A 23292-nucleotide genomic window follows, 5' to 3' on the forward strand; every position below is an offset into this window, starting at 1 on the left:
GCGGTCACGATGTAGAGCACACAGCTGCCGGCCGTAGGCTCCTTTAAGGGGGAGCGGCCGCCATCTTAGGTTCCTCCGCCCCCCTCCTGGCACGTGACGCAGCCGGCCGCCATCTTAGGCTCCGCAAGCCACTGCCTCGGCTTGCCCGGGTCACGTGGGGGCGGGGCCGGCGACGGAACAGAGCCGAGGGGAGCGGAGTGGGGCCGGGGGCTGAGGGGCGGCGGCGGCGCCATGGGGCAGTGCGGCATCACCTCCTCCAAAACCGTCCTAGTCTTCCTCAACCTCATCTTCTGGGTGAGTCTGGTCGCCTCCGAGGCCGGAGGGGGGGCTTCTGCTGGGGGGGGGGGGGGTACGGGACCTGGGCCTGGGCCTGGGCCGGGCCTGAGGGGCCGGGGCGCTGCGAGCCGGGGGCCCTGAGGGACCGCGTCTCTTGGCCGCTGTCCCGGCCTCGCTTACGGGCGGCTGGGAGCGTCCCCGTGCCGCTGTGTCGGTCCCGTTTTTGCTTGAAGGCTGTGTGAGGGGCGCTTTGTACCCTCTCCTTGGGGACCTGTGCTGTAGCGCTGTGCGCAGCCCGTCCCTGCCGAGCCGCCCTCCCCTCCGAAGTTCAGAGGTGGAGGGAGCTGCGTCGGGTGCCTCGGCAGCGTGGTAGTGAGGGTTTAACGAGCACAAGAGACGCTTGTGTAATTCAATATACATTGAGCTGCGTTATCGAGGCTTTCGGGTCTGCCGGCTTAGACTTTAAAGAGCTGTTACAGCCACCTAGCTTTTGGCCTTCTACCTAACACGACTGTTCTAAGTACTTAGTGGTAAGTATGTAGCATTGTTTTTTTTTTTTACCGGTTTAGCACAGTTCTGTGATAGACATGTAACTTAATAGTCTAACAGCGAGTCTGGTGGTTTGTTTCTTCCAGTGAGCACAGCTGCATCATGCTATTTACGCATTGCTTAAACCTGCTGCAACTACAGCCGTGCTGGCAGCAAGACAACCATGTAAGCTGGCTGTGCTGGCTTGGTGCAACAGTAGGCTGCTGTAAACCCCCTTTCTGAAGACGGACATAACATAACAAGCTGTAGTTTGACATCTTACTTACAGTTACAAGTGCCCTGTCAGAGCAACATACATATAAATGAAACCACATTTAAGGCTATCTGTGTATTTTAAGAATTCCTTTTCTGGATTTAGATCCTGTGTTTCTCATCCTCTAATCTCAGCTCCAGGAACAGAAGATTTGTTGTCACAGCTGCTCAAAGATTTCATCTTTGAAAAAAGGATAGGAGGTAACAAGATATTAGAACATAAAAATGTAGCTATGTTTAGCAGAATAACTAATAGTGAAAGCCATATGAAAGCTAACAAATGTTAGAGGATAAATGTTCTTGTCTAAATTTTTACAAAGGAATGCCTCTCTTGGGTGCCTAAACACGAATCACGGTCAGGCAAAATGCATGTCTGTGCAGTCTCACCGACATTTGTGTATACAGCTGTTCAGAGAGATGAACAGTGAGTGTGAGGTATATTTGACTTTGATGCATGTTAGGAATAGCTCATTTTCATTGAGGTGTATTAGCTCCATTATTTATCTTTGAAGTATCATGTAGTTGCATCAATTTTTTAGTACAGCCATTTGTTTGGAATCGGCTTTGAAGGGTGTGGCTTTTTGTTACATGCAAATGGCATTAAAAAAAGGCAATTTGGTAGCTGCTACAGAATACTTAGTTTTTCACTGGACATGTAGGTAGTCTGAGTTGCATCTTGAAGTAGTGTTTTTCTCTCCTTGGTTGCTGGTTTAAATTAGATTATATGTCTAATAAATGAATGCATTCTGCATGCAATTTCTTATCCACCCCCCAGACTTCAGTGATAGTTTTCATGTTTTATATATTTGAAAAGTATTGCTTGCTATTTGCTGGATTTAATAATTTGATTGCAAGTGCAGTTATGCAGCTTAAACAACGATAAGTGCAGAAGTTATTTTGTGTAATGCTGAATGCAGTGCTTTACCATTTTTAATAGCTTTAATTTTGAGACAAACTTGACTCAGGACAGATTGTGTTTAGATAAAAAGTACTTCATGTCAAATTAAAATGTCATTGTTGCTGTATTCTGCAAACCATATCCAGTGCGAGAAGTCAACTTATGCAGATAGTTTTTTGACAGGGAAGCAGCTGGAACAGCCATACTGCTAAGTTGCATGTAGAATGATAAAAGTATGTTTCCCAAAAAGTGAAAATCGCAAAATCCATGTTTTGCCTCTCTAGCCAAGCTACATGATAAAAATAGGAAAAGAATTCAGTTGTCCTTCTTGCATACTCTGAGCAAAAGTAGTATATCTTCATTTTAAATAGCAGAAGAGAAAGGAAGCATTTGAATTCTTGATCTAGCACGTTTAATTTGGTGTCTGAGCTGAATGTCTACGTTGCATTGTCAGCTAGATGGGCACTAAATGTTAATTGCTTCTGTGCTGTTACAGAAATCTTTTGATTGTCATTCATATGTAGTTCCAGTTCTGGTAGTTAGATCATTCAGATTTGCGCGGAGACTTTTGACAATAATCAACAGCCTGTAATTCGTCAAGTAATTCAGAAACCTCATTTTATTTCCTTTATAAACTTAATATGTCTCTTTAGAGTTTCACATATAAATCTCATCATCATGATCATCATCATCTTCATGGTCTGTAGATATATCAAGTTGCTTCTGCATTTAAACTTAAGATTATTTTGATGAAGTCATTGAAAGCTCTGCTAGACTAGCCAGGCAAATCATGCTTCAGGGAGTGTTTGGATAACACTTCCAGAAATAGGGTTTGATCCTTTATTTGGGGTGATCCTGTGTGGAGCCAGAAGTTGGATTTGATGATTCTTGTGGGTCCCTTCCAACTCAGGATATTTTACCATTATATGATTATAACTTCTCCCTTACCATGGGTCTGAAATTTGTGGGAGGGTGTGAATGTTCAGAATGCTTTTATAGTTGAGTCTTATGAACGTGAGATGCTCAGAAAATTACCACTTCTGCTGACTGAAGAAAAAGCAGAGACTTTTATTGTTATGCTCTGTAGTCTAGAATGTAACTTGTTAAAAAATAATAATGATGATTGGCATTCTGAGTTCATGACTATTAAACACGTTCATCCTTTTTTTTCCTTTAGTTCTGTTTTCTATGTTATGCTTAACTTGATGGGCTGTTAGTCTAGAACAGAGTTGGGAAATTGTTTAGTATCTATCAGCTGTTGTTCGGATACTGTGAACCTAATGATGTATAGATCAGAAAATTTAAGATTTCTTGTCTATTGTAAGTCTTCAGGTATTTTTGATACTATCATCAGTTGATCTCTGCCATCCATAAGATAATTTGAGGCTGTGGGGAATGAAGTGCTATGGCCCTTACCGGAAAGGCCTGTGTTTCTGCTGCTTACTTGGGCAGGCTTCAGTGTTCATTTGACTCCACAATTAACTGCTTTAGTCCTGTTTCCAGGAGAAAACTAATCCTAGGAAAACGTGGGCATGAACTTATGGGTATTTAATTTGATGATCCTGGTTGAACGGCTATCACATGGACACAGTGGTATAAGGTAAGGGCAAGAAACAAGAGAAAGCTAAGAGCACAGCACTGTGGGACCACACCTCTAAGCAACAGCTAGGTCTCTTAGATCGGTATGACAGCAATATCAAAAAACACCTCAGTTTTGAAGAAGTGTTTAAGAACAGAAGAAGCAGCTTAAATTGTGATGCTGTCTTATAGGTAGAATGTTGGTTTGTTCTACTGGACTGGACAGTTTTGTTGATGGCACTTCTACTTGTGTGAAGCCACAATACTATTCCTATTCAGTATGAATCTATTGCAGTGTGCTCTGAGATGTTTACCTCAGGCTTCTGAGTATGTATTGCAGTAGCTCATAACATTTCTTTTAATTCAGAGGTTCTCAGATGGTACTGTTTGGTAATGTCTAGGCTTTAGAAAGACTGGCAAAAAGAAAAAACATTTTTAAGTTTTGTTAGTGCAGGTATGATTTGATATTGTTAACAAATCCTGCAGCTGACAAGGCTGTTTCTGTAAAATTAATACAGAATAAGCATGTTGGCAATAGCAAGTTCCTTTTGCTGCTACAAATAGTTGCTGGGAGAAGCAAGCTAGCTTAAATGGTACTGCCAAAGACTTATGCCAAGACAAGCTGTCCCTGTTTGTGGTAGCAGGCATAAAGAGCAGTGCCTTCAGTTATACCCGCAAACCTTCATAAATCATTAAGAATAAAGTTCTCTTGTTTTTCAGTGTTGGAGTCAAATAGGTTGTCATTTCTAACAATTTTGTGACAGCTCCCTGTTTGTCTTTCAGGGCTTCTGAAAAAGGCGGCATGCTACCAGGTCATAGCTGTGCACATTCATCATCTGTGACTGCTAACTTTAGTAACCCAAACTCCTCTGAATTTACTAGTGATTCTACACATTCTGAAAAGTCTTGTGCTGTTATTTATTACATTTTCTAGTTGACATTAATAAAAAAAAAATCTCGTTTCTATATAGTCTTATGAAAACTATTTTGCGGCCTGTAAATTCTTATTCTAACTACATTCCCATGTTGGATTACTACAGGGAATTTTTTTTGAAAATGAGCTGGACAAACTGCCTTTTCACAGCAGGACAGGTAGTAGTTTATCATATAGAAAGTTGGACATCTGCTGTGGACATGCAGCTGACTTAAAAAAAGTGGTAGTCATCAAGAATAGTATGATGTAGATCTTACGAAACATTCATTTGAGTTCTGGATAACTTGGCAAAGAATACTTAAGCCTAAAGGTACTTCATAAATAAATGTAGAGATAGGAAGTATCAGTTCAAACTTGCCCTTCTTGGAAAGATTAGATGGAATTGCTAATTTTCTTTTCCCCAAGGGTTTTGAGAGGGAGTCACAGCCCGGTTTTCCATGTAAACAATTATTGATGAGAAAGAAGTAGAGGAGTGGTCCGGAAGCCAATGGGCTCTGTGGTGGATGGATACCAATTTAAGCAAGTAGAGAAAAGAATGTCAAGTGTGTATTTGTTTCAGAAGGAACTGGAAAGGGAGATAAAGAGTAGCAAAGTGCTGAGAGGAACGTAAAGACAAATAAACAGTAGAGGGCCTTATCCTTTAGGGTCTTTGAGGTTAAAACTGAGAAACTCAACTTTGAAGGAGAGAAAGGTGAAAAAAACCTAAACATGAGGAAAACTTTTTGTATCAGAAAATGATAGAGAAATACAGTAGAAGTCAAATGGAGAAAAAAGTACTGTGAAAAAGAAAATTTTTAGTGTGCTGTTGCAAGAAGTCCAAAAACTGGATAGTAACCCATGATGTCAATGTCTGTATATATGTACAGGTAGAAAATGTTGTTATTGGCATGCATGGAGAAAAGGAGGTGTTAAGAAGAATGAAACAGATAAAATTGTAGACCCCTAAAAAGTCTCGAGTGCATGGCATTTTCTTAAAAATGCACATTCCCAACACAGTAGAGGGGCAGTGACAACTAAAAGATTCACTGAAGCCTGAACATAAAGAAAGCAATAGACAGGTTGGGAAGATAGCATGTGAGAGTACACCATAGGTGTATTTTACAATCACAGTCTTGACAGATACTTTGGAAGTGGAATGACAAGTATTTGGGCTGAGTGGTATCTATATTACCACTGAAACTTACCCATCAGTGATGGTAAAGTTGGCAGTACTAAGCACTTATTTTCTTTCAGGGTTCAGTGTCCTTATCAAAAAGGGTGAAATACCTTCTTACCTAATCAGATATCAGGTGAAAGTGGTTTCTTCTAGCATATAGTACTTTGCTGCTACTTTCACTTGCTTGTTCAGAGACTGTTTTAAGAAAAACAGTGAATAAAATGAAGATTCCAGAGAGATGAGTGGTGTTCTTTAGCCCAGGTAAATTGAAAGAGTACCAAAAAAAAAAGTCAGTCTCTGTTTGGGTCTTACTGTGACCCCGGAGTGTCCAATAGCAAAAGTAACTTGAAGGACAGTGCTTTGTAGAGATAAAATCTTTTGAGTTCCCTTTAGATCTGTTGGGGAAGAACATTAGTGGGGTAGTATAGGAAAGTGTTAGTATGTAAATGGAGCTGCGTTTTCTATTGATAAACAAATGGTCAGCAGAACCAGTAGTCTGGATCTGTTATTTTCCAGTCATCTTCCTAAGCAATAAAAACTTTAGCTTTCAAACTGCCGCTATGTATGAGGATTACTGAAAGTATGAAGGCAGTTCTTAATTTGCAGCCTACTTAAAATGATTCAGGGTTTGTCTAGACAATGAGTAGGCTTGTACAACTCAGTGCATGTGAAAGGTGAAAGCTGACTTCTGGAAGACAGATGTGGGCTTAGGAGGATGTTATTGCACCAGCCCAGAGACATGGAGAACTTCCAGATTCTAAACATTCTTACCTATAATACTTTTCTTTTTATTGTTGTATGCGTTGCACATCAGATTTTCCAGTTTTCCCTCCAGTTACTTGCATACTTGTTATGTTTTCAGTAATTCCTTAGAGGCCCATGCCAAAGCAGCAATACAAAGCTTTTCTGATCTATGAGGTCTGTCTGTAAATTTTATGAAAGAGGTATCTACGTGTTCTAGCCTTTTGCAGCAAACTGTTTTCATTGACTGTACTTGCCTTAGCAGTCTTTTTAAAGGTTAATTCATCCTAAAATAAGCATATGTCATGTCAGGTTCAGTACTGAAGTTAGCTGCAGACAGCTCGGAAGGGATGTGTGAATGCTGAATAACCAGTTGGCTCCCTGGAGCACGCGTGTGACCTGGCGCAGATTCAGGAGCTGTTGCCATCTCTATTCAGAGCCTTGAACAGTTTATTAGAGAATTCTTCTTTCAGGTCTTGCTTATCAAAGACTTACTTGAATTGTGTGCAGTTCATGTATTTAACTACCACTTAATGATAGGAGAAATGCATGATTGTAAATATATGGTGGCTTTTTATTCACGTCTTTGCTTAATTTGAGCATACTTAGTATTCTGTGGATTTACCTTTTATTCTTCAGAATAATAAGCATTGAGAATTGGATTGTTTTATATTTTTTAATTATCCTTGTGTCATTATTTGTGATAGAGATCTTAGTTTCTCTGCATTATTCCATTTTTGTGAAGCAAATGATAGAAGCTCAGATCAGCTTCAAACTTAGATAGAAGCTGTTTAAAAAAAACCAGTAAGCATAGGTTCAACTTTACCATTCTTGGACTTCAAGAGGGAAATGTGCAGTTCAACTGGTACGCTACTGACCAGTGTAGAATGTATACTTGTTATAGGTAAAACTAGCTCTTTGCCTATCACACTATTTATGCTTTATTTATCTGAACATACAACATAGTGCTATACTATAGAAATGGAGCAAAATCTTTTGTGCTAAGGACCAGATTTTGAAAACACTGAGTAGTGGAAGGAGTCACCACTGGTCACAGTAATTCAACATCCATTAGTATAGTTAGTAGCACAGTAGAAGCACTAATCTTCTGGCTTAGTTTCGTTTAAATGGGATCCTGTTGTACATGCCAAGCCCATTTAGCGATGCTGGCTAAAAGATAATGAAAATTGTCAGAAGATGAGCAAAAAGGATTGCTCCAAAAGGACTCTTCTAATTCTAGCCTAAATGCTGATACAGGTACCTCCCCTTACCCTCCCTTGTTGATCTAGGGCATGCTCAGAAAAACACTAAGCCTCATGTTTCTGACATGGAATGAGAAGGGAAGGCTTTGAAACTTTTTTCCTGTAAATGAGAAGGGCAGCACTGCATTTTTTCATAGTGCTCAACTGTAATACGTGGAGGAAAGGAATTTTAATCTTTACAGCTTTTAAACTGATCTGAGTATGAAAAGTCTGGCAGGCTTTGTTTTCAGGTGCCTTTTTTTCCTAGAAAATTTGCTGAAGTGATTCTGAGGAAGGGGTAGTCGTAATTCTGACGTCATTGACTAGGTGCTCACATCAAGCAGAGAGGCAGTGTCTTTACTTTCTGCTTCGTGATTCTAGCACACAGTTCAGACAGATGAATCCACCCTCCTGCTTCCAAAATTTTGCAGCTTTATCCACAGAAACACCAGTTCTACAGCCTTTGGAAGCAAAACCTAACGACGAATGCTGTCATGGTTGGTCAGTCGCTATAGTTCCATGTGTGAAAAGGTTTTAGTGATATCTTCAGACCATGTTCATTTAAGATGAGGAGTCTAAAGAGGAACATGCATTTCCAGTTGTTATAAAATAATAATTTCTTTAAGAAAAAAATGCACTTGACAACGCTTGTTAATATCTTAGACTCTATTAGCTAGACTCATCTTAAGCATAATACTGGAAAGGAAGAAGTTTCTCAAAAATGTATGCATCTCAAAGCAGGGATGGAAAGTTACAATGTGTAGATGGCTTCTTAATGTATAATTTTTTTTCTTTCAAATATATTTTTTAATGTATGTGCACATCCAGTTATCAGGAATCTTAAGTCTTCCTTTATGATCCAGATTTTTCTTAGAAAAGAGGGAAGCCACTTAAACTTTGCCCTGTGGAGGAAGACAAAGGGGCTCACAAGTGGGTCTGATTACAGTTTTGTGGTATATTTTCTATGGCTCATGCCAGCTGCAGCTGTTTCTCTTCCACCTTACAAAATAACATATTTCTAAGAAGCATTTTAATTCTTCCAAGTGAGAGATTACCTCACTGGCCTGTCATTCACATGCTTTGTTGCTAGGCTACAGTTAATGCAATGCCATTGTTCAGTGATACTACTTTGAATCTTTGCTTTGTCTACAGAAATTGCATGTCTGTGTTTTACCATGTTGCACCGAACATGGAACGATTTCCACAGTTGGATTAGCACTTGGATGTGTTTTGTGCAAAGGGGCAGTCTTAATAGATTGTTTGCTTGTTTTTTTTTGTCTGGTGGTGCCTCACTTCTGGTATTTAACTTAATTTTCAGTTCCATTACTGTTGTATCTCCATAGCACCTTTTATTGGATGAATGTGAGCCTTCTGGATGCTTTAAGATTCTTGCAGAGTACACGCTCACCCTCACTGCATACATAAAGGTAGAGGAGAAATACAATGTTCAGATCCACACAGAACTGAAGGCACTTCTGAGCTCGCTCTTAATTCCTTTTTCTTTGAGCTAGTGTTTCTATAGCAAAGTGCTGCTGAGGATGCTTTGTATGTAAGGCTTTATGCTAGCAGTGTTTATGCAGTGTTGTTTGTGGGAAATAGTTGCAGTAATATTGCAGACTAAATATGCATAGTAGCAAACAGTGCTGAAATGGTAGGCACCAGTTTTCTGATCACCTCTTCTGTTCTGTGCCACACGGAACAGGAGTGTGAAACAGCCTAGGAGGCTGTGGAGTCTCCATTCTTAGAAATTTCCAAGATGTTGGACAAAGCCTCGAGCAACTTCATATGAATTCAGTGTTGACCCTGCCTTGAGCAGGAAACTGGACTAAATGATCTCCTGAGATCCCTTCTGGTCTGAATTATTTATTGGTTCTTTGATTCTACTATAGCACGATGCAGTCTTATAGTAGTCTAGCTGCTGGAGCTAGGTGTGCACATCCGTCTGCCCTCTTCTTTCCAGCACAGGGATAGGGGTGGTAACAAAACCGCTGGGGAAGGAAGGCAGGAGGGAGGCAGCCTGCTGTATTTTTTCTCAGGTCAGAGCTGAAGTGTGTGATATTCCAGCTGAATGTACTTCTGTGACTGGGGTATAGATTGGATTGTAGGGGGGTTGCTACTCTGTACAGCAGGATTAAATTCCCCGGGTCATGGCTTAGTCTTTGCATCTTCTGAGTGGGCTGTTTTTAGCTTAGCCTAGCAAGGCAGTGTGATTTGTATGTATTGTGACACCAGGGAAGGGTGTAACATGAAGCGTTCCGATGATATTGTCGTTCACTGCAAATCAGTAGAATATAATTTTCATTTTAAGGTTTGGTAGGATTGTTCAACTCTGTAGCAATGGTGGCATTATTTGGTTCAGGCTGTATAACTCTTCAGGCCTTATTTGCTATTAAATGGTAGTAACCTGAGGTGGCATTTTTTCTACATTTAACAAAAGACCTTTTTATACAATGGCTCTTTTTAGAAAGTCACTGCCAGAACTTTCAGTTTAAGAAGTCTGTAGGTATTTGATTCAGTCTTTCAGTAATTGGTGTCTTTTACTTGGAAAAAAGCTGTTGCCTCTAGCAGAAGTTAGTCTACAATGCATATATCTATTCTGTCCTAATGTTAAATCATAGGTAGTAGTCAGTAGGCAAAATGGAGGAATAAGTAGTAGGTAAATGGCAGGTAAAAACTGCATACATGTTCTGAAAAGCTGTTCAATTACATACAACTTAACTGTTTGAGTGGCCTGGAATCCTGTTATCAAAGGTATGTAGTTTGTAAGTGTGAAAAGCTAAGTTCATAGCACAGGAGGGGAAGTATTTGAGGAGAGAAGGGAGCAAGATTTTGATGTTCATTGCCTGGTTACCCTCATTTCTTAACTATATGCATCAGAAGGCTTCCATAATGCAGTCAAAACTGAAGCTGTCTAGATGAAATGTAGTTTGGAAGCTGGAATTAGCTGGTCTCCATTTGAGATATTCTGAACAAACATGCACTATAATCTAGTGATGATGCCTTAAAAAAAGGTAAAAGCACTAGTTCATGTTATTTGATAAAATTGTTGCAAAGTAGCCTTGCACAAAGGTTTAGAGTTCAAATAAATTTACACTTACTGTGTCTATTGCAGGCAGCAGCAGGCATACTGTGCTACGTGGGAGCCTATGTGTTCATCACATATGACGACTATGATCACTTCTTTGAAGACGTCTACACGCTCATTCCAGCAGTTATCATCATAGCTGTGGGAACACTTCTTTTTATTATTGGACTTATTGGGTGTTGTGCCACAATTCGAGAAAGTCGCTGTGGACTTGCTACAGTAAGTTGCGTGTGATGGTGTTTGCTTGTTGTTTTTGTTCCTTTCCCCTTTAATTGATTCTGTAAAATATGGTTTTTAATATTTTTTGTCTTGTTTTGTTGTCTTAAATGTTGGCCTTGTATTTTGTTCTGAACACCTTTCAATTTTTTTGTTTTGAATGATGGTGTTGAATCTGCTGATTCTGGCAGCAGAAGACTCAAGTTCAACTTGTTAGCACAGTGAACATCTTTTTAAAAAAAAAAGAAGGAAAAAAACATTTGTTCTGACTTAATTATATAATTAAATCTCACATACCTGTTCTGATTGAAAAGCTAAAATTGGAGAGGGAGAAGGATGAGCCAGCCAGGAGCCTTCTAGTGTTAAGTGTATTGCATTGAGAGTGACTAGGAGTGGTTATGATGCCTAAATTTTCTCTGTATGGCTTAATTTGAACACTTAGTTTCTAGGAATTTGTCATATGTTTCCAAGCATTTTAACTGCAGATTCAGTTTGTGTATTAGGTAGGAGAAAGAAGAGAAGAGAGCCAGCTTTTAAACTGTCCCCATTTTGTTGTTTTTAGATGCTGTGTGTTTCTTTAACAATTTATTTTAAGTGTTCATAAACGTACCAAAACGAATGCGTAGGTTGCTATTGCTGTTAATTGTTTCAGGGCTTAATCTGAAGAAACATTTCCTTAATCCATCTACAACTTCTGTTAACAGCCTGGGTCACTTGTGTGATGTGGCAGTCCTATTTATGTAATAAAAGAGTGAAAAAAGCACTTGGTTAAAACATTCAATTTACATTTTTTTGGTCTTAGTGAGCAGCACTTGCCTGGCTAGGTAGTTTTAAGTTGTATTACTTGGTAAAGCTATGAGCACTAAAACTTCTTGAATTAAGTTACCTCTGGACCCATTCGGTCAACTTTATTGCCTGCTTTAGGTTAGTTGCTGAGTTAAAACCCTAAAAGATGTATAATAAATAGCAAAGGTTATTTTGAGACTTTTAGAAAGGAAATGGGTGAAATTATTTGCATAAATATCCTGGATTGTATTTTACAGTTTGTGATCATCCTGCTCTTGGTTTTTATTACTGAAGTTGTGGTGGTGGTTCTTGGATACATCTACAGGGCAAAGGTAATAACCTCTCAATTTCAGTAAATGTTTTGTTGTGAACTGTGACCAAAATACAGAGGTGTAGCCTTTTCAGCCTTCTCTGTATGTGATTGTGAAACTGTTAATGGATATTCATTAGGGGAGAACTGTTAGAGATCAATATCTTAAAATTTAGAACAGCAATATTCCTGAAAGCAAAGCTTGAAGCTTTTCTCAGAGGGAAAGAAAAAAACCTGCCTGGAACATGTCGATGACAATTGAACACTACAAGGGAGTCTTGGTAATTAGTACCTTCCAATTTTCCAGATGGCTTTCTAGCCTATTTATGCTTTTGGCTAAGTGCACGTTTAAGGTTACACAGTATTTGAACATATTGCTTATCAAAACAATATGCCCTAGCCTAAATGTTGACTTACAGTCTATGAATTAACACTGCTTAATAATCAAGCCAAATAGACTGAATGTGTTAATGTATACTGTCTAGCTTTATGCAGCTTGTTGGCAATGGCTATAGGGGCGTGGCTAAAGAAATTGATTTCTCCCACTGTTTTATTAATGGAATTTCAGAAAACAGGACCAGAAAAATGAAATTAAATGGGCTTCTAGCAATATAATGTGGTAGAAGTATAACATGTGCCATTAGAGATACCACAATGTAGTTTGAAGAAAATAAAAGTTTAACTTGCAGTTTCACTGATTCTTGTTGTATCTGTCTACGTGTCAATGTTGCAGGAAAAAAATCAGCAGAAAAAAGTTATAGCTGTGAAATACTTTGATGGCATTATAGTCCTGTCTTACTAGCAAGGTGAATTAAAGCCCCATTGACCTTCCTTTAGCCCATCTGTGTTTATATAAGCAACAAGGGACTTTATAGTTCAGTCCTGCTTGCATGCCTTTTCTCTAAGAAGCAGTGTCAAGCATTAAGGAAAAATTTAGTCTTGTTTTGTTAACTGAAAGAAAACTGCTTCAAATAAGCAGCTAACAAGACGACCTTGAACTGTGTGTTATTAATCTCTGTTACAGAATAGATTGCTTCAGCAGGAATGTTCTATTAAAGATACTTAATTTAAGGATATATTCTCACAGTCTGCATTAGGTTTCTTGGCAGAGTTGATCAGCTGGGACTCTAGTTGGTAGTGTAAGTAGTCCTTAGAAGCAATTGAGGGAAGCTGTATGCTTCCTGGAGAAAGGGAAGCATGTTGAGTTCATACATGATAGCTTGAATGATTGCTTTCTGTTCCAATACATGCAGAGCTAGTGTGCTACAGTGTGGTGCAGGAATTACCATGTCTATGATCTGGACAGAGAAGTGGTTTGCTGATCTCTGGTTAACAGGATTCAGAGCATGTAAAAGAAGATGCATATATCTTTCTTTTCTAGCCTGTCTGAAATTACACACTTGAACCACTTGAGAACTGGATCAGCCCCAACTGTACGTTCCTGTGGCCTCTCATTTTGTCTTGCTACCATACAGCCTCACAAGCAGTAATGCAAAATCAGAGCTTGAGAGAAAAAGGAAGGGAATGGAGTATCTTTTCAGTGGCAGCTTGGTGTTATGCTAACTGAAATGTCTTGCAGGAGTCAGCATTTGGAAACTAAATCTTTAGTCTCTTGAGAGGGAGACAGAGGTATTGTTAGTAAAAATGGCTGTCTTCTACTATCCTTTAGTACTCAGTGTCTAGAACTATTATTTTCAAGTGCAACAAGTGTCAAATTAACTTACTACCAGTGAACTTGGAGGTGAAATCTGCCTTTATTTTTGGCAAGATAAATAGGGCAACTGTCTCTTGCTAGTATTACTCTTTTATTGCACACATGGCCTGTACACATGGCCTGTATAGACCTGTGGAGTTTTGTTTTAAAATAAATAAAGACACCCAAGTCATGCTTATGTAATTTGCGTGTCCCTCACATACATGCTGCCGTAATTGAAACAAGACAATACACAAGCATGCACTGAAATGCTTTAAAACCTATGTAACAAGCTGAGGATACATTTTGGTATATGAACCAGAGTTGTAAATCACTGTGGTTTAACCTGGCAGGCAGCTAAGCACTGCACAGCCATTTGCTCATAACTGACCCCCTCCCTTCTTTCACCCCAGTGGGATGGAGGAGAGAATCAGGAGGAAAAAAGTAAAAGCTCTTGGGTTGTGGTAGAGACAGTTTAATAGGACAGAAAAGGAAGAGAAATGATAATCATACTAGGATGTATGAAGCAAGCGATGCACAGTGCAATTGCTCACTACTCACCCACCACTCCCCAGCCTGTCCCTGAGCAGCGGTCCCTCCCATCCTGGCCAGCCACCCCATATGAATTATTCCATATGATGTGATATGGTATGGGATATCCCTTTTGTCAGTTTGGGTCAGCTGTCCTGGTTCTGTCCCCTCCCAGCTTGTGCATTGTGCACCCTGACTTCCTTGCTGGAGGGCAGTACAAGAAGCTGGAAAGTCCTAGACTTACTGTAAGCACAGCTCAGCAACAAATAAAACATCAGTGTGATATCAGCATTATTTTCATCCTAAATCCAAAACATGGCACTATACCAGCTACTAGGAGGAAACCTAACTCTATCCTAGCTGAAATCAGGACTATCATTAGTTAAATCATAACTGATTTCAAACTGGTCTGAAACAAACTGTCTGCAAAGGCTAGATTGACTTTAAGTCATGTCTTGATACAGATCTGCTTGTGAAGATAACCAGCGTTCTTGTGAGGGGAAATGAAGCTTGTGCTATTGTTGCAGAAAATTCTCTTCAAACAGTTTAAGTCTCTTTGCAATGATGTGTTGGCAAGATCTTCCTGCTGTAACTTGCAATCTAAAGAACATGCTTGCTTAGTTCCTGTTCAGTTCTGAGATGAAAATTCCTTGCACGTAATTCCCACTGAATGCAATAGCCCTGAATTGACTTTTTTCTAATCTTACTCTAGTACCAATTTTTGGCAACACCAAACTTTCTGTGCATTTAAGGAACAATTTACACTGAAACTTATTACTTGAAAGGTTCTAGTAAGGTTTCCTCTGAAGTGGATATTATCAGAAATCTGTTGGGGGACAAGTGATGATTCCTGGGTGGCATCCATTTTTAAACACACGTACTTGACAGCATCCTTAGCAGCTTGACTCATCTGCAGTAGCGTTAGGAGCTATTCCAGTAGCTGTTGCTATGTACCATGTACTTCCACCAACATTTCTCAGAAAGCATGGGGGTGGCGGACTGAATAGCGACCTTGGTCACTGTAAGCTAGAATAATCAGCCAAAAGAGCTTGTCTTTGGGAATCCCCATGCCTTGATCAGAAGGGGCAGAGCAGGCCATATGACTTAATGATATCCTCATGGTCCCTAACAAAATGAGTTAGCCTGGATGGTTATGCTGGTTTTGGTTTGGAACTTTCAAGGACTAGAAAGCGGAAAGGTGAATATGTGGTCTTATTGAGAGCTCTTCTCTTCATAGTGTCTGCTGTTATGCCCATGGTGTTATAATAGAAGCCATTTTCTTTCTGAGATGCATTGCAAAGCTACTTTGTCTAAAATCTTACCAAATGTAGCTGCACATTTTTTCTTGGTTGTAAGCTCATGATATCTTTGCAGAAGTCAGGACAGAATATTAAGAAGCTATACCACCAAAGTACACTAATTTCAGATATTAGCGAGTTGTCTTGGTTTGTTGAGTTCTGTACTTAGTAGTGGAATTATTTTATGTAGACCTCTGTTATTTCTGTTGGTGTACTAATGCTGATGCTTTGCTAATGCTTTGCAGGTGGAGGATGAAGTTGATCACAGCATTCAGAAAGTATACAATGGATACAATGGGACAAATCCTGATGCAGCCAGTCGTGCCATTGACTACGTACAGAGGCAGGTGAGACTGCCAGATGCATGAAATAATTTTACTGGAGCTTTTCAGTTCGTTCTGTCCATGAAACACAGGTGCTATGTTACTCTGCTACTTGTGACACGTCTTCAGCAGTTCTGACAAACTTAGTAAGCAGCAGTCAATAAGTAGCTGAACTCTGTTATGATTAGTAAAATTAAGAAATTGTTGGTGGGAAGGTGTATTTTGTGGGGGTTATCAGTGAATCAGTATTTGCATTCAAATATTTAGTACTTCTGTTTTTCTGCAATGGGATTTTGCACCATGCTCTTATCTGTGCGGTTTCATCTAGAACTGTTTGGGGAAGAAAATTGCTCTAGAGTCTAGCTGAATGCTGGTCTTGTGAGTTGCTGGATGGGGAGGAGGGGGAATTATGAAAAATGCAGGAGCTTTCAACATCCTTAGAACTGCATCAATAAAATTCTAATATTTGTATATTAAATATCTAGTATGTTTAAAGTAATGATAATACTTCTTAATACCTTGCTTAAATCGTCTCCTGAAATGAAGAAGGACAGGCTCGTAAACTAATACTTAGGGCGGTACCTCTGAGACTGTACTGTACGTATGAAACTCCAACTCTGAACAGAACTGTATTTATGTTCAGTTGGTTCATTCTTGAAGGCTTCCTCTTTTGCATAGCCACATGTCTATGTGGCCATATAAAATGAACTTCAATTCTGCATTTAAGTCTTGTGAGAAGAACAAACTCTGGTTCATGCCAGGACTACATCCAGAGAGTGTAGGTTTTTTCAAGCATCTGTCATAAACTTTATTGATAGAGCTGTTCTGAGCTGTAAATAACATTTTTTGTCTTGTCTTGGGGGCACAAAGGAAAAATGGCTCATCAAATGTTCCCCAAGAACTGGTATTTCCAGTCTGTTTTCTAAGGACTTAAATGACTTAAGGCTGCAGGCCACTTAACAATCCATTCAGTCCATGATTTACTTTGATAATGCTGTCAAATAACTTCTGTTACTGAAGTAACAAAGTCAACCAAACCGTAACATGTTTGTGGTTTTGGTATTGCAATTAGAACTGTTTCATCCAACTTCATGATTGGTAAGTGTGGTGAGTCTTTACCTGTATGTTTTCAGCTGCGCTGTTGCGGGATCCATAACTACTCAGACTGGGAGAACACTGTCTGGTTCAAGCAAACTAAAAACAACAGTGTGCCACTTAGCTGTTGCAAAGCAGCTCTCAGCAATTGTACTGGCAGTTTGACCCGTCCAGTGGACCTTTATTCTGAGGTAAGACAGCCAAAACATGAACTTAGAGCAAAGTACAAGTCCTGTGCTTTTGCTGACAATCATTTAATTTTCTGTTTAGTGGAACTGTAAAGTTTGGGGTGAAAGGAATTATGATTAATAGGAAATAAATATGTCCTCTGAAGAAAAACACTTCTTATATTTCTGCCCTGTTTGATGCTTTTGGGGGTTTTTGGTGTGTATCTAAATGTGTTTGCCAGAGGGATATATAACAAGCCTACTTGTTTTAGGGCTGTGAGGCTCTGGTTGTAAAGAAGCTTCAAGAGATAATGATGTATGTCATCTGGGCAGCACTAGCATTTGCTGCTATTCAGGTAAGCGAATATTCTTTATTTATAAACTCAAATCAGATTGTGAACTGCTGTCCAGGTTATTACAGTTATGTACAGGGTGTCAACAGCTTTGGTTTGTGCTTGGTTTGAGAGACAGATGAGCCTCAGTCAAAAGGACCTAAACACCTTAACACAGAACGTCTCAACTAAGCATGGTTTAAAAACTACTGCGATGAGAATGTGCATTGTTAGATTTGAAGGTAGCTGAACATTAACAGTAGTAATTGACTAGAATGTGAATGATAAGTTACATCTTAAACTGATTATCTTTAAGCATCAAGTATCTATCAATGTGCTCTGAAAGCACTTAACACTTGAAGAATTTGTATAGTATTTAATTTACAGCTTTGAAACAGATGGCTCTTACTTCATGCTGTTTTAGAGGTACATCAGCTTAAGTATGCTTCATGGCATATGTACAATGTCGACACCCACAAAATAAGGCAGGGTTTTTGATAGCATGTTCTGCTTTTGTTTGATTGATCTTTGCATCGTCTTGAAGGTGCTGTACTTGAAAAAAAAATGCTCAAAGCTAGAGACAGCAGCTACTTAAAATTGAAAGAAGGCTGTCTCATAGGAATCCAAATGGTTGTAGTTTCTCTGGTCATAAAAAGTAACTGGGGAAATAGACTAATGTGCATCTCATTATTTACTAAGATAGAAAACAAATAAACCTGTATTATGATGTCTCTTAAACATTTCTGTAAAATCAAAATTTTGTGCTTTCATCAATCAGGCAGGTTTAGTACATTAATCACATTTTCAGTTTGTGTCAGTATTATGGTCTCTGAGAAATTTACTATATATGCTGAATCCCAAGAGATTTAAAAACTGATTTCAAAGTAACTTTATGCCCTTAATAGCATTTGAATTCAGAAAACATTGTTCCTGTTGAATTGAGAAGCTTAAGCACTTTAATTTTCAAAACCAGCTTTAGAGCTGGTTTGTATGTTTGAAGGTTAGTCAATAATCCTTTGCAAACAGTTTTGTGGAAATAGCCAAATTTCTATTTCAGTGCTGCAAGGCTGTACTCATAGGTAACAGTGTATACTGTAATGTTGTTGAATGGTCCAGAACCAGATTTCTTCAGATATGAAGTTTGAAATTTGGTGACATCTATGCTTAGTCTTCCAAAGGAAGATTTTTTTAAATTGTCATTCTTAAAATTTTAACTGTTAAAGCAATATTCAGTCTGTTCAAACACTGAAATATTTCTGTAATTAAAATGAAGGTATTTCCACAACCATAGTTACTGTGGCAGATTATGTATGAGAAACTGTATGTTATGAGGCTGGGTGAGCTGAATAGAGAGGAGGAGGCATTATTCCCAATGCTGGAGTTTGCAGGTTGATCAATAGGTCTACTCTAAAGTGCAGCACTGTTATAATCCTCTTTGGGATTGGGCCAGAATTTCTACCACAGGTAGACTGGAAATGTGACCACTCGTATCCTTCTGTTCTTCCTGGGTCACCAATTCTAGGCAAGCATGGTGTTTTTATACTTTCTGCAGTGGGTACGCTTTGATTTGTCTCCACATGTCACTAATCAAGCTATTGGCAAAAGTACATGGATAAACAGCTTGGAACAAAATAAGAACATCAAAGCAATTTCTTTCTTTGCTGCAGTGTAACAATACGTGTCACAAGTTGTGACATTGGTTTAAACAAGTGAATAAAATAGAGTACAGGGTGTTAGGAATACTTTTGAAATTTCTGTCTAGTAATATTCACTGAGTGGTAATCAGATTTAAGTCTATCGGAGGTCATATTCTTGTATCTTTGCTCCACATTTCAAATGTTTGTAAATTGGCATGTTTTAAGAACACTTTAGTTTAAGACAAGTTAATACTAAATCACATTCAAACTATACTTTTTATTGCCTCCCAAAAACTAGGATGTAAGTTGTGACATCCTCCTATTTGGAATACAGAGTTGAAGTATGTACATAGCGTGATTCTCCGCAAAATGGGCTGCAGGATAATTGCAATGTAGATAAAAATGTAAACTTCAGCAAATGGCCTGTAACCTAGGCTGTGTCCTGTAGAGGAAGAATAATCTGTTTTGGTCAGTTCTATTACCACTCCTAGAAATGCTGGATAGAGTCCACTCAGAACTGATTTTTAGTTTGTATGTTATGCAGTGCGGTAAGACTGTTCAAAATTTACCTCATAGTTTACAATAAGCAAATCTAGCTTTCACCCCTTTCTTTAAAATGAAAAGACTGAGAAGATGAGAATAGAACTTCTCTAAGATTTTAATTTGTGGGAAAACTCAGTCTTTTCTGCATAGAATTAATTTCTAGTGTGTGTGTGTGTGTTCCAGTTACTCTTGAAGTGTGTGGTAATTCCCTTGTCTAAAACACAGTGACAGCTCTGAACTATTAATAAATTGGAAGCAACCTGAAGGGAGCAAACGTATTGCAACATGCTAAGTGCTGCTTGATGAGCTGCAAAGTTCATACTTAAGGATATCTTCTGTAGTTAGCGATAATTTGTGCGATATTAAATTTGGCATATCTATACAGCCAATGAGGTTTTTAAGCAAAAAAAAAAAGGTAAATTAGTTTGGTGAAAGAAGATGGGCCATGGTTAATGCTAGCAGGCAAACTAAAAACAAATTTCTGACTGTGGGAGCTGTCTAAACTTTTCTTGATGCTGTTCAGGCTTTACAAGATGCATCTATCATGCCTCAACAGAATTCTAAAAGATTTTGTTTACAATATTATTAAGTAGAGATTGAAGAGATACAGAATCAAATGCCTTAAAGAAGGTTTTAGAGATGCCAGCGCATCTTTTGAGAATTATATGCTGAATTATTTCTGTGAAGAAAAGAGAACTGTAGGGAGTCCATTCTGTGCCCATAGTGAATTCCAGGAATATGCTTGCTAGCCTCCTAAAGTGTGTAAATGTTTTTGATATTGACTCAAACTGATTAGATAAGTCTGTTACAGTACTTGATTGTTTTGGATTTTACACAACTCCATAAATTGGATGTCTTCAGTCAATTGACCAGGATTCTTTATGTGAATAACCGTAAATGTGATGGAACTAGTTTTACTATTTGAATACGTGGCTAGAATGACTTATGGCCAAAAAAAATAAAGGAGACGTTTGTATAGCACTCGTCGATTTATCTTGTTTTCGTCAGCATAAAAGAAAGTTTTCGTGCTTGTAGCATACAACCCTTCTTCAGAGTTTTGTAGCCACAGGGAGTTACCACAAATCTTGCTAGTCTAGCTTGTTTTTTTCTAAGTGTGGATGCTACCTCTTCCTTTGGAAGGGTTCTGTCCATGAAGAGTGCTTTTCATGTAACTCAGTTCTTCCTCTTACTCTGACATGAGCATAATGCATATAGCATTTGTAGGAGTTAGCCTGTGAACTGGAGCCATCCAAGTACTAGCTGAAAGTAAAGGAAGATTTCATTTTTACCAGTAGGCTGAAGGGCCATACTCTAGGTTACTCCTGATAGGTCCAGAAATAGCCTGAGTTGAATCTGTCTATAGATCCAAAGCAGAGAATAAAATATGGACAAATAATATTTTTAATTTTTACGTCTTGTTCCTTTCCAGGAAATACAGAGCTTGGACTAAAATTTCATCATGCTTCTTAATCACTGCTTATTTAGACTTAACTGAGATTTTAAAAACTTTTCATCTTTCAGCACGCTTAAGTACCAAGTTGCATGTACATTCAGTTAAGCTTTGGTTTCTGAAACTTGTTATGCATGTGACATTTGCATCAGACTTCATTTAAAAAATAATAATTCTTCCCATCAAGTGATGTGTTTTCACAAAACATCATGCTTTATACTTGGTTGGCTGGTCTCCAGTTTAATTCTTTTGTGCTTCCCAATCAAGTCTCTCATGTTGTTCTTTTTAAGTAACTTACTGCCTGGGTGATGCTTTATAATCCAGAGCTATGACAGGAGCATCTTGAAGTAGACTGTTATCTGTGAATAGACTCTTTCCCTGTATGCATATGAAGAAATCAGGATAATCTCTTAGATCACTAGAAGCTATTTGTCAATGATTGCAGACTTCGGAACACATCACTGAACTTGAATAAGTCTATACCTACCCCCCAAAAAAAATCTACTCTCAAAAAAATATGCAACCTTCCTAAAATCATACCCTGAATCCCTGATCATATTCATTTGATTCAAGTCTTATAAATGTATACCAAGTGATCATAACACTAAATTCCTGGCAAACTTGCCTGCATAGTTACAGCTCTGAAATTTCAATGGCAAGAAATTCACTTTTAGTGAATAATTCACATCGGCCTTGAGCTTTCTAGTATAGCATATTAACAGTTTGGGCATTTGAAGTAAGGTGGAGCAGCTTCACAGAATGCTTAGTTTTTTCATCATAACAACTGAGGCTCATGTATTTGAATTTCACTTCATTGTCTTTCATAACACATGCAGTATCTGAAGCTGTATCTTTCAGGAAATCAGTCATTTTTCCATCTGAATTTTTTGAGGCAGCATCCAAGTGGCTGACCAAACCCATGTCTAGGATCTTTCAAGAAATTAAGGCTGAAGTTTGTGGCCCTTGCTTTTTGCAGCAGGAAGTGCAGCTTTTTTCAATAACAATGCATTTGTTGCCGTTTGTTATGGACATTCATGGTGCTATGAAGCATGCTGACAATTTCTGTGCAGAGGTTAAATCATGAAGTACCTTCTTTGTACTCAGCTTGTTTTCTTTTTTCTCCATAGCTTCTGGGCATGTTGTGTGCCTGTATAGTACTATGTAGAAGGAGTCGGGATCCTGCTTACGAACTTCTCATCACTGGCGGAACCTACGCCTAGAAGAGAATGGGAACGTGGTTCAATCTTATCTCACTTGTGTGGAAGGTGAATGGGCCAGGTTTACTGCAATAGCTTTCTTGCCCTAAGCTTAGTCAAAGCGCACCTTTCACAGATGAGGGGAGCTGTACTGTACACTGGTGACGGGCAAAATAAACTCAGCTTTACACACACCCATATAATTAATTACCTGTGACTTTCACTGTTTTAGCCAGCTATTCATGTATCTAAATGTTTTAGTATGCTAGTAAACTTTCTAATTTCAGAACCATTTGCAAGTTGTGTGATTTGGTTGATATGAAAGTCAACGGATGTGTGCCTATGTTGGTGGATTACCTCTAAGCATTAACTGACTGATTCTTGCATATAGAGAGAATTTGTTAAACCTTCACTACATGGAACTTCTTTGACTGAAGTTGTGGAAAAAAAAAAAAAAGCCAGCTGTATTCAATTTGAAAAATATTTTAACCTTGCCCATCACCAGTGTCACTTTTTTAAAAAAAAAAAAACGCTTAAGTCCAGTAAACTTTATATATAATGGTAAAAACAAAACAACAAAAAAACTAACCAAAATTTTAGGTACATAAGACTAAGTTTTGACCTTCAGAGATCAAACCTTTCAAGCATTAGTGTTTTAAAATACGAGCTGGCTTTTCAGGAGTATAATGTATGCACTACTGTTCTATAATGAAATTTCATTTTTTTCTATGAAGAGCAGTTTTATGTGTTGAGTGAACTGTAGACTGTAGATCTTAAACTGGTTTGGAAATAATGTAGCCATGTAGAGTAGCGAAGTAGTATGTGAAAGTGATCTCAACTGTAAATAGTAAACCTGATTAAATAAATCTCTGTATATCCTCCCTATAAACATGTCTGGTTTTCTGTTTAAGATTCCTATGTATATGTTCAAATGGTATCCTCATGTGCTGGAAGTGTAACCGTTCGTATATGAAAGCATCTGTCTTAGAGATCTAAGTGAGGTCA

General features: G+C 38.6%; 1 protein-coding gene across 1 annotated transcript; it reads left to right on the top strand.

Moving 5' to 3' along the window:
- Positions 1-103: 103 nt before the first annotated feature.
- Positions 104-23176, top strand: TSPAN3 (tetraspanin 3). Its single transcript, XM_083850807.1, has 7 exons — positions 104-294; positions 10738-10929; positions 11970-12044; positions 15790-15891; positions 17001-17153; positions 17402-17485; positions 22219-23176. The coding sequence occupies exons 1-7, from the start codon at positions 232-234 to the stop codon at positions 22309-22311; spliced, it is 762 nt and encodes a 253-aa protein (XP_083706933.1). The 5' UTR covers positions 104-231; the 3' UTR covers positions 22312-23176.
- The last annotated feature ends 116 nt before the right edge of the window (positions 23177-23292 follow it).

Source organism: Anser anser (assembly GCF_964211835.1).
Source record: "Anser anser genome assembly, chromosome: 10".
NCBI lineage: Eukaryota > Metazoa > Chordata > Aves > Anseriformes > Anatidae > Anser > Anser anser.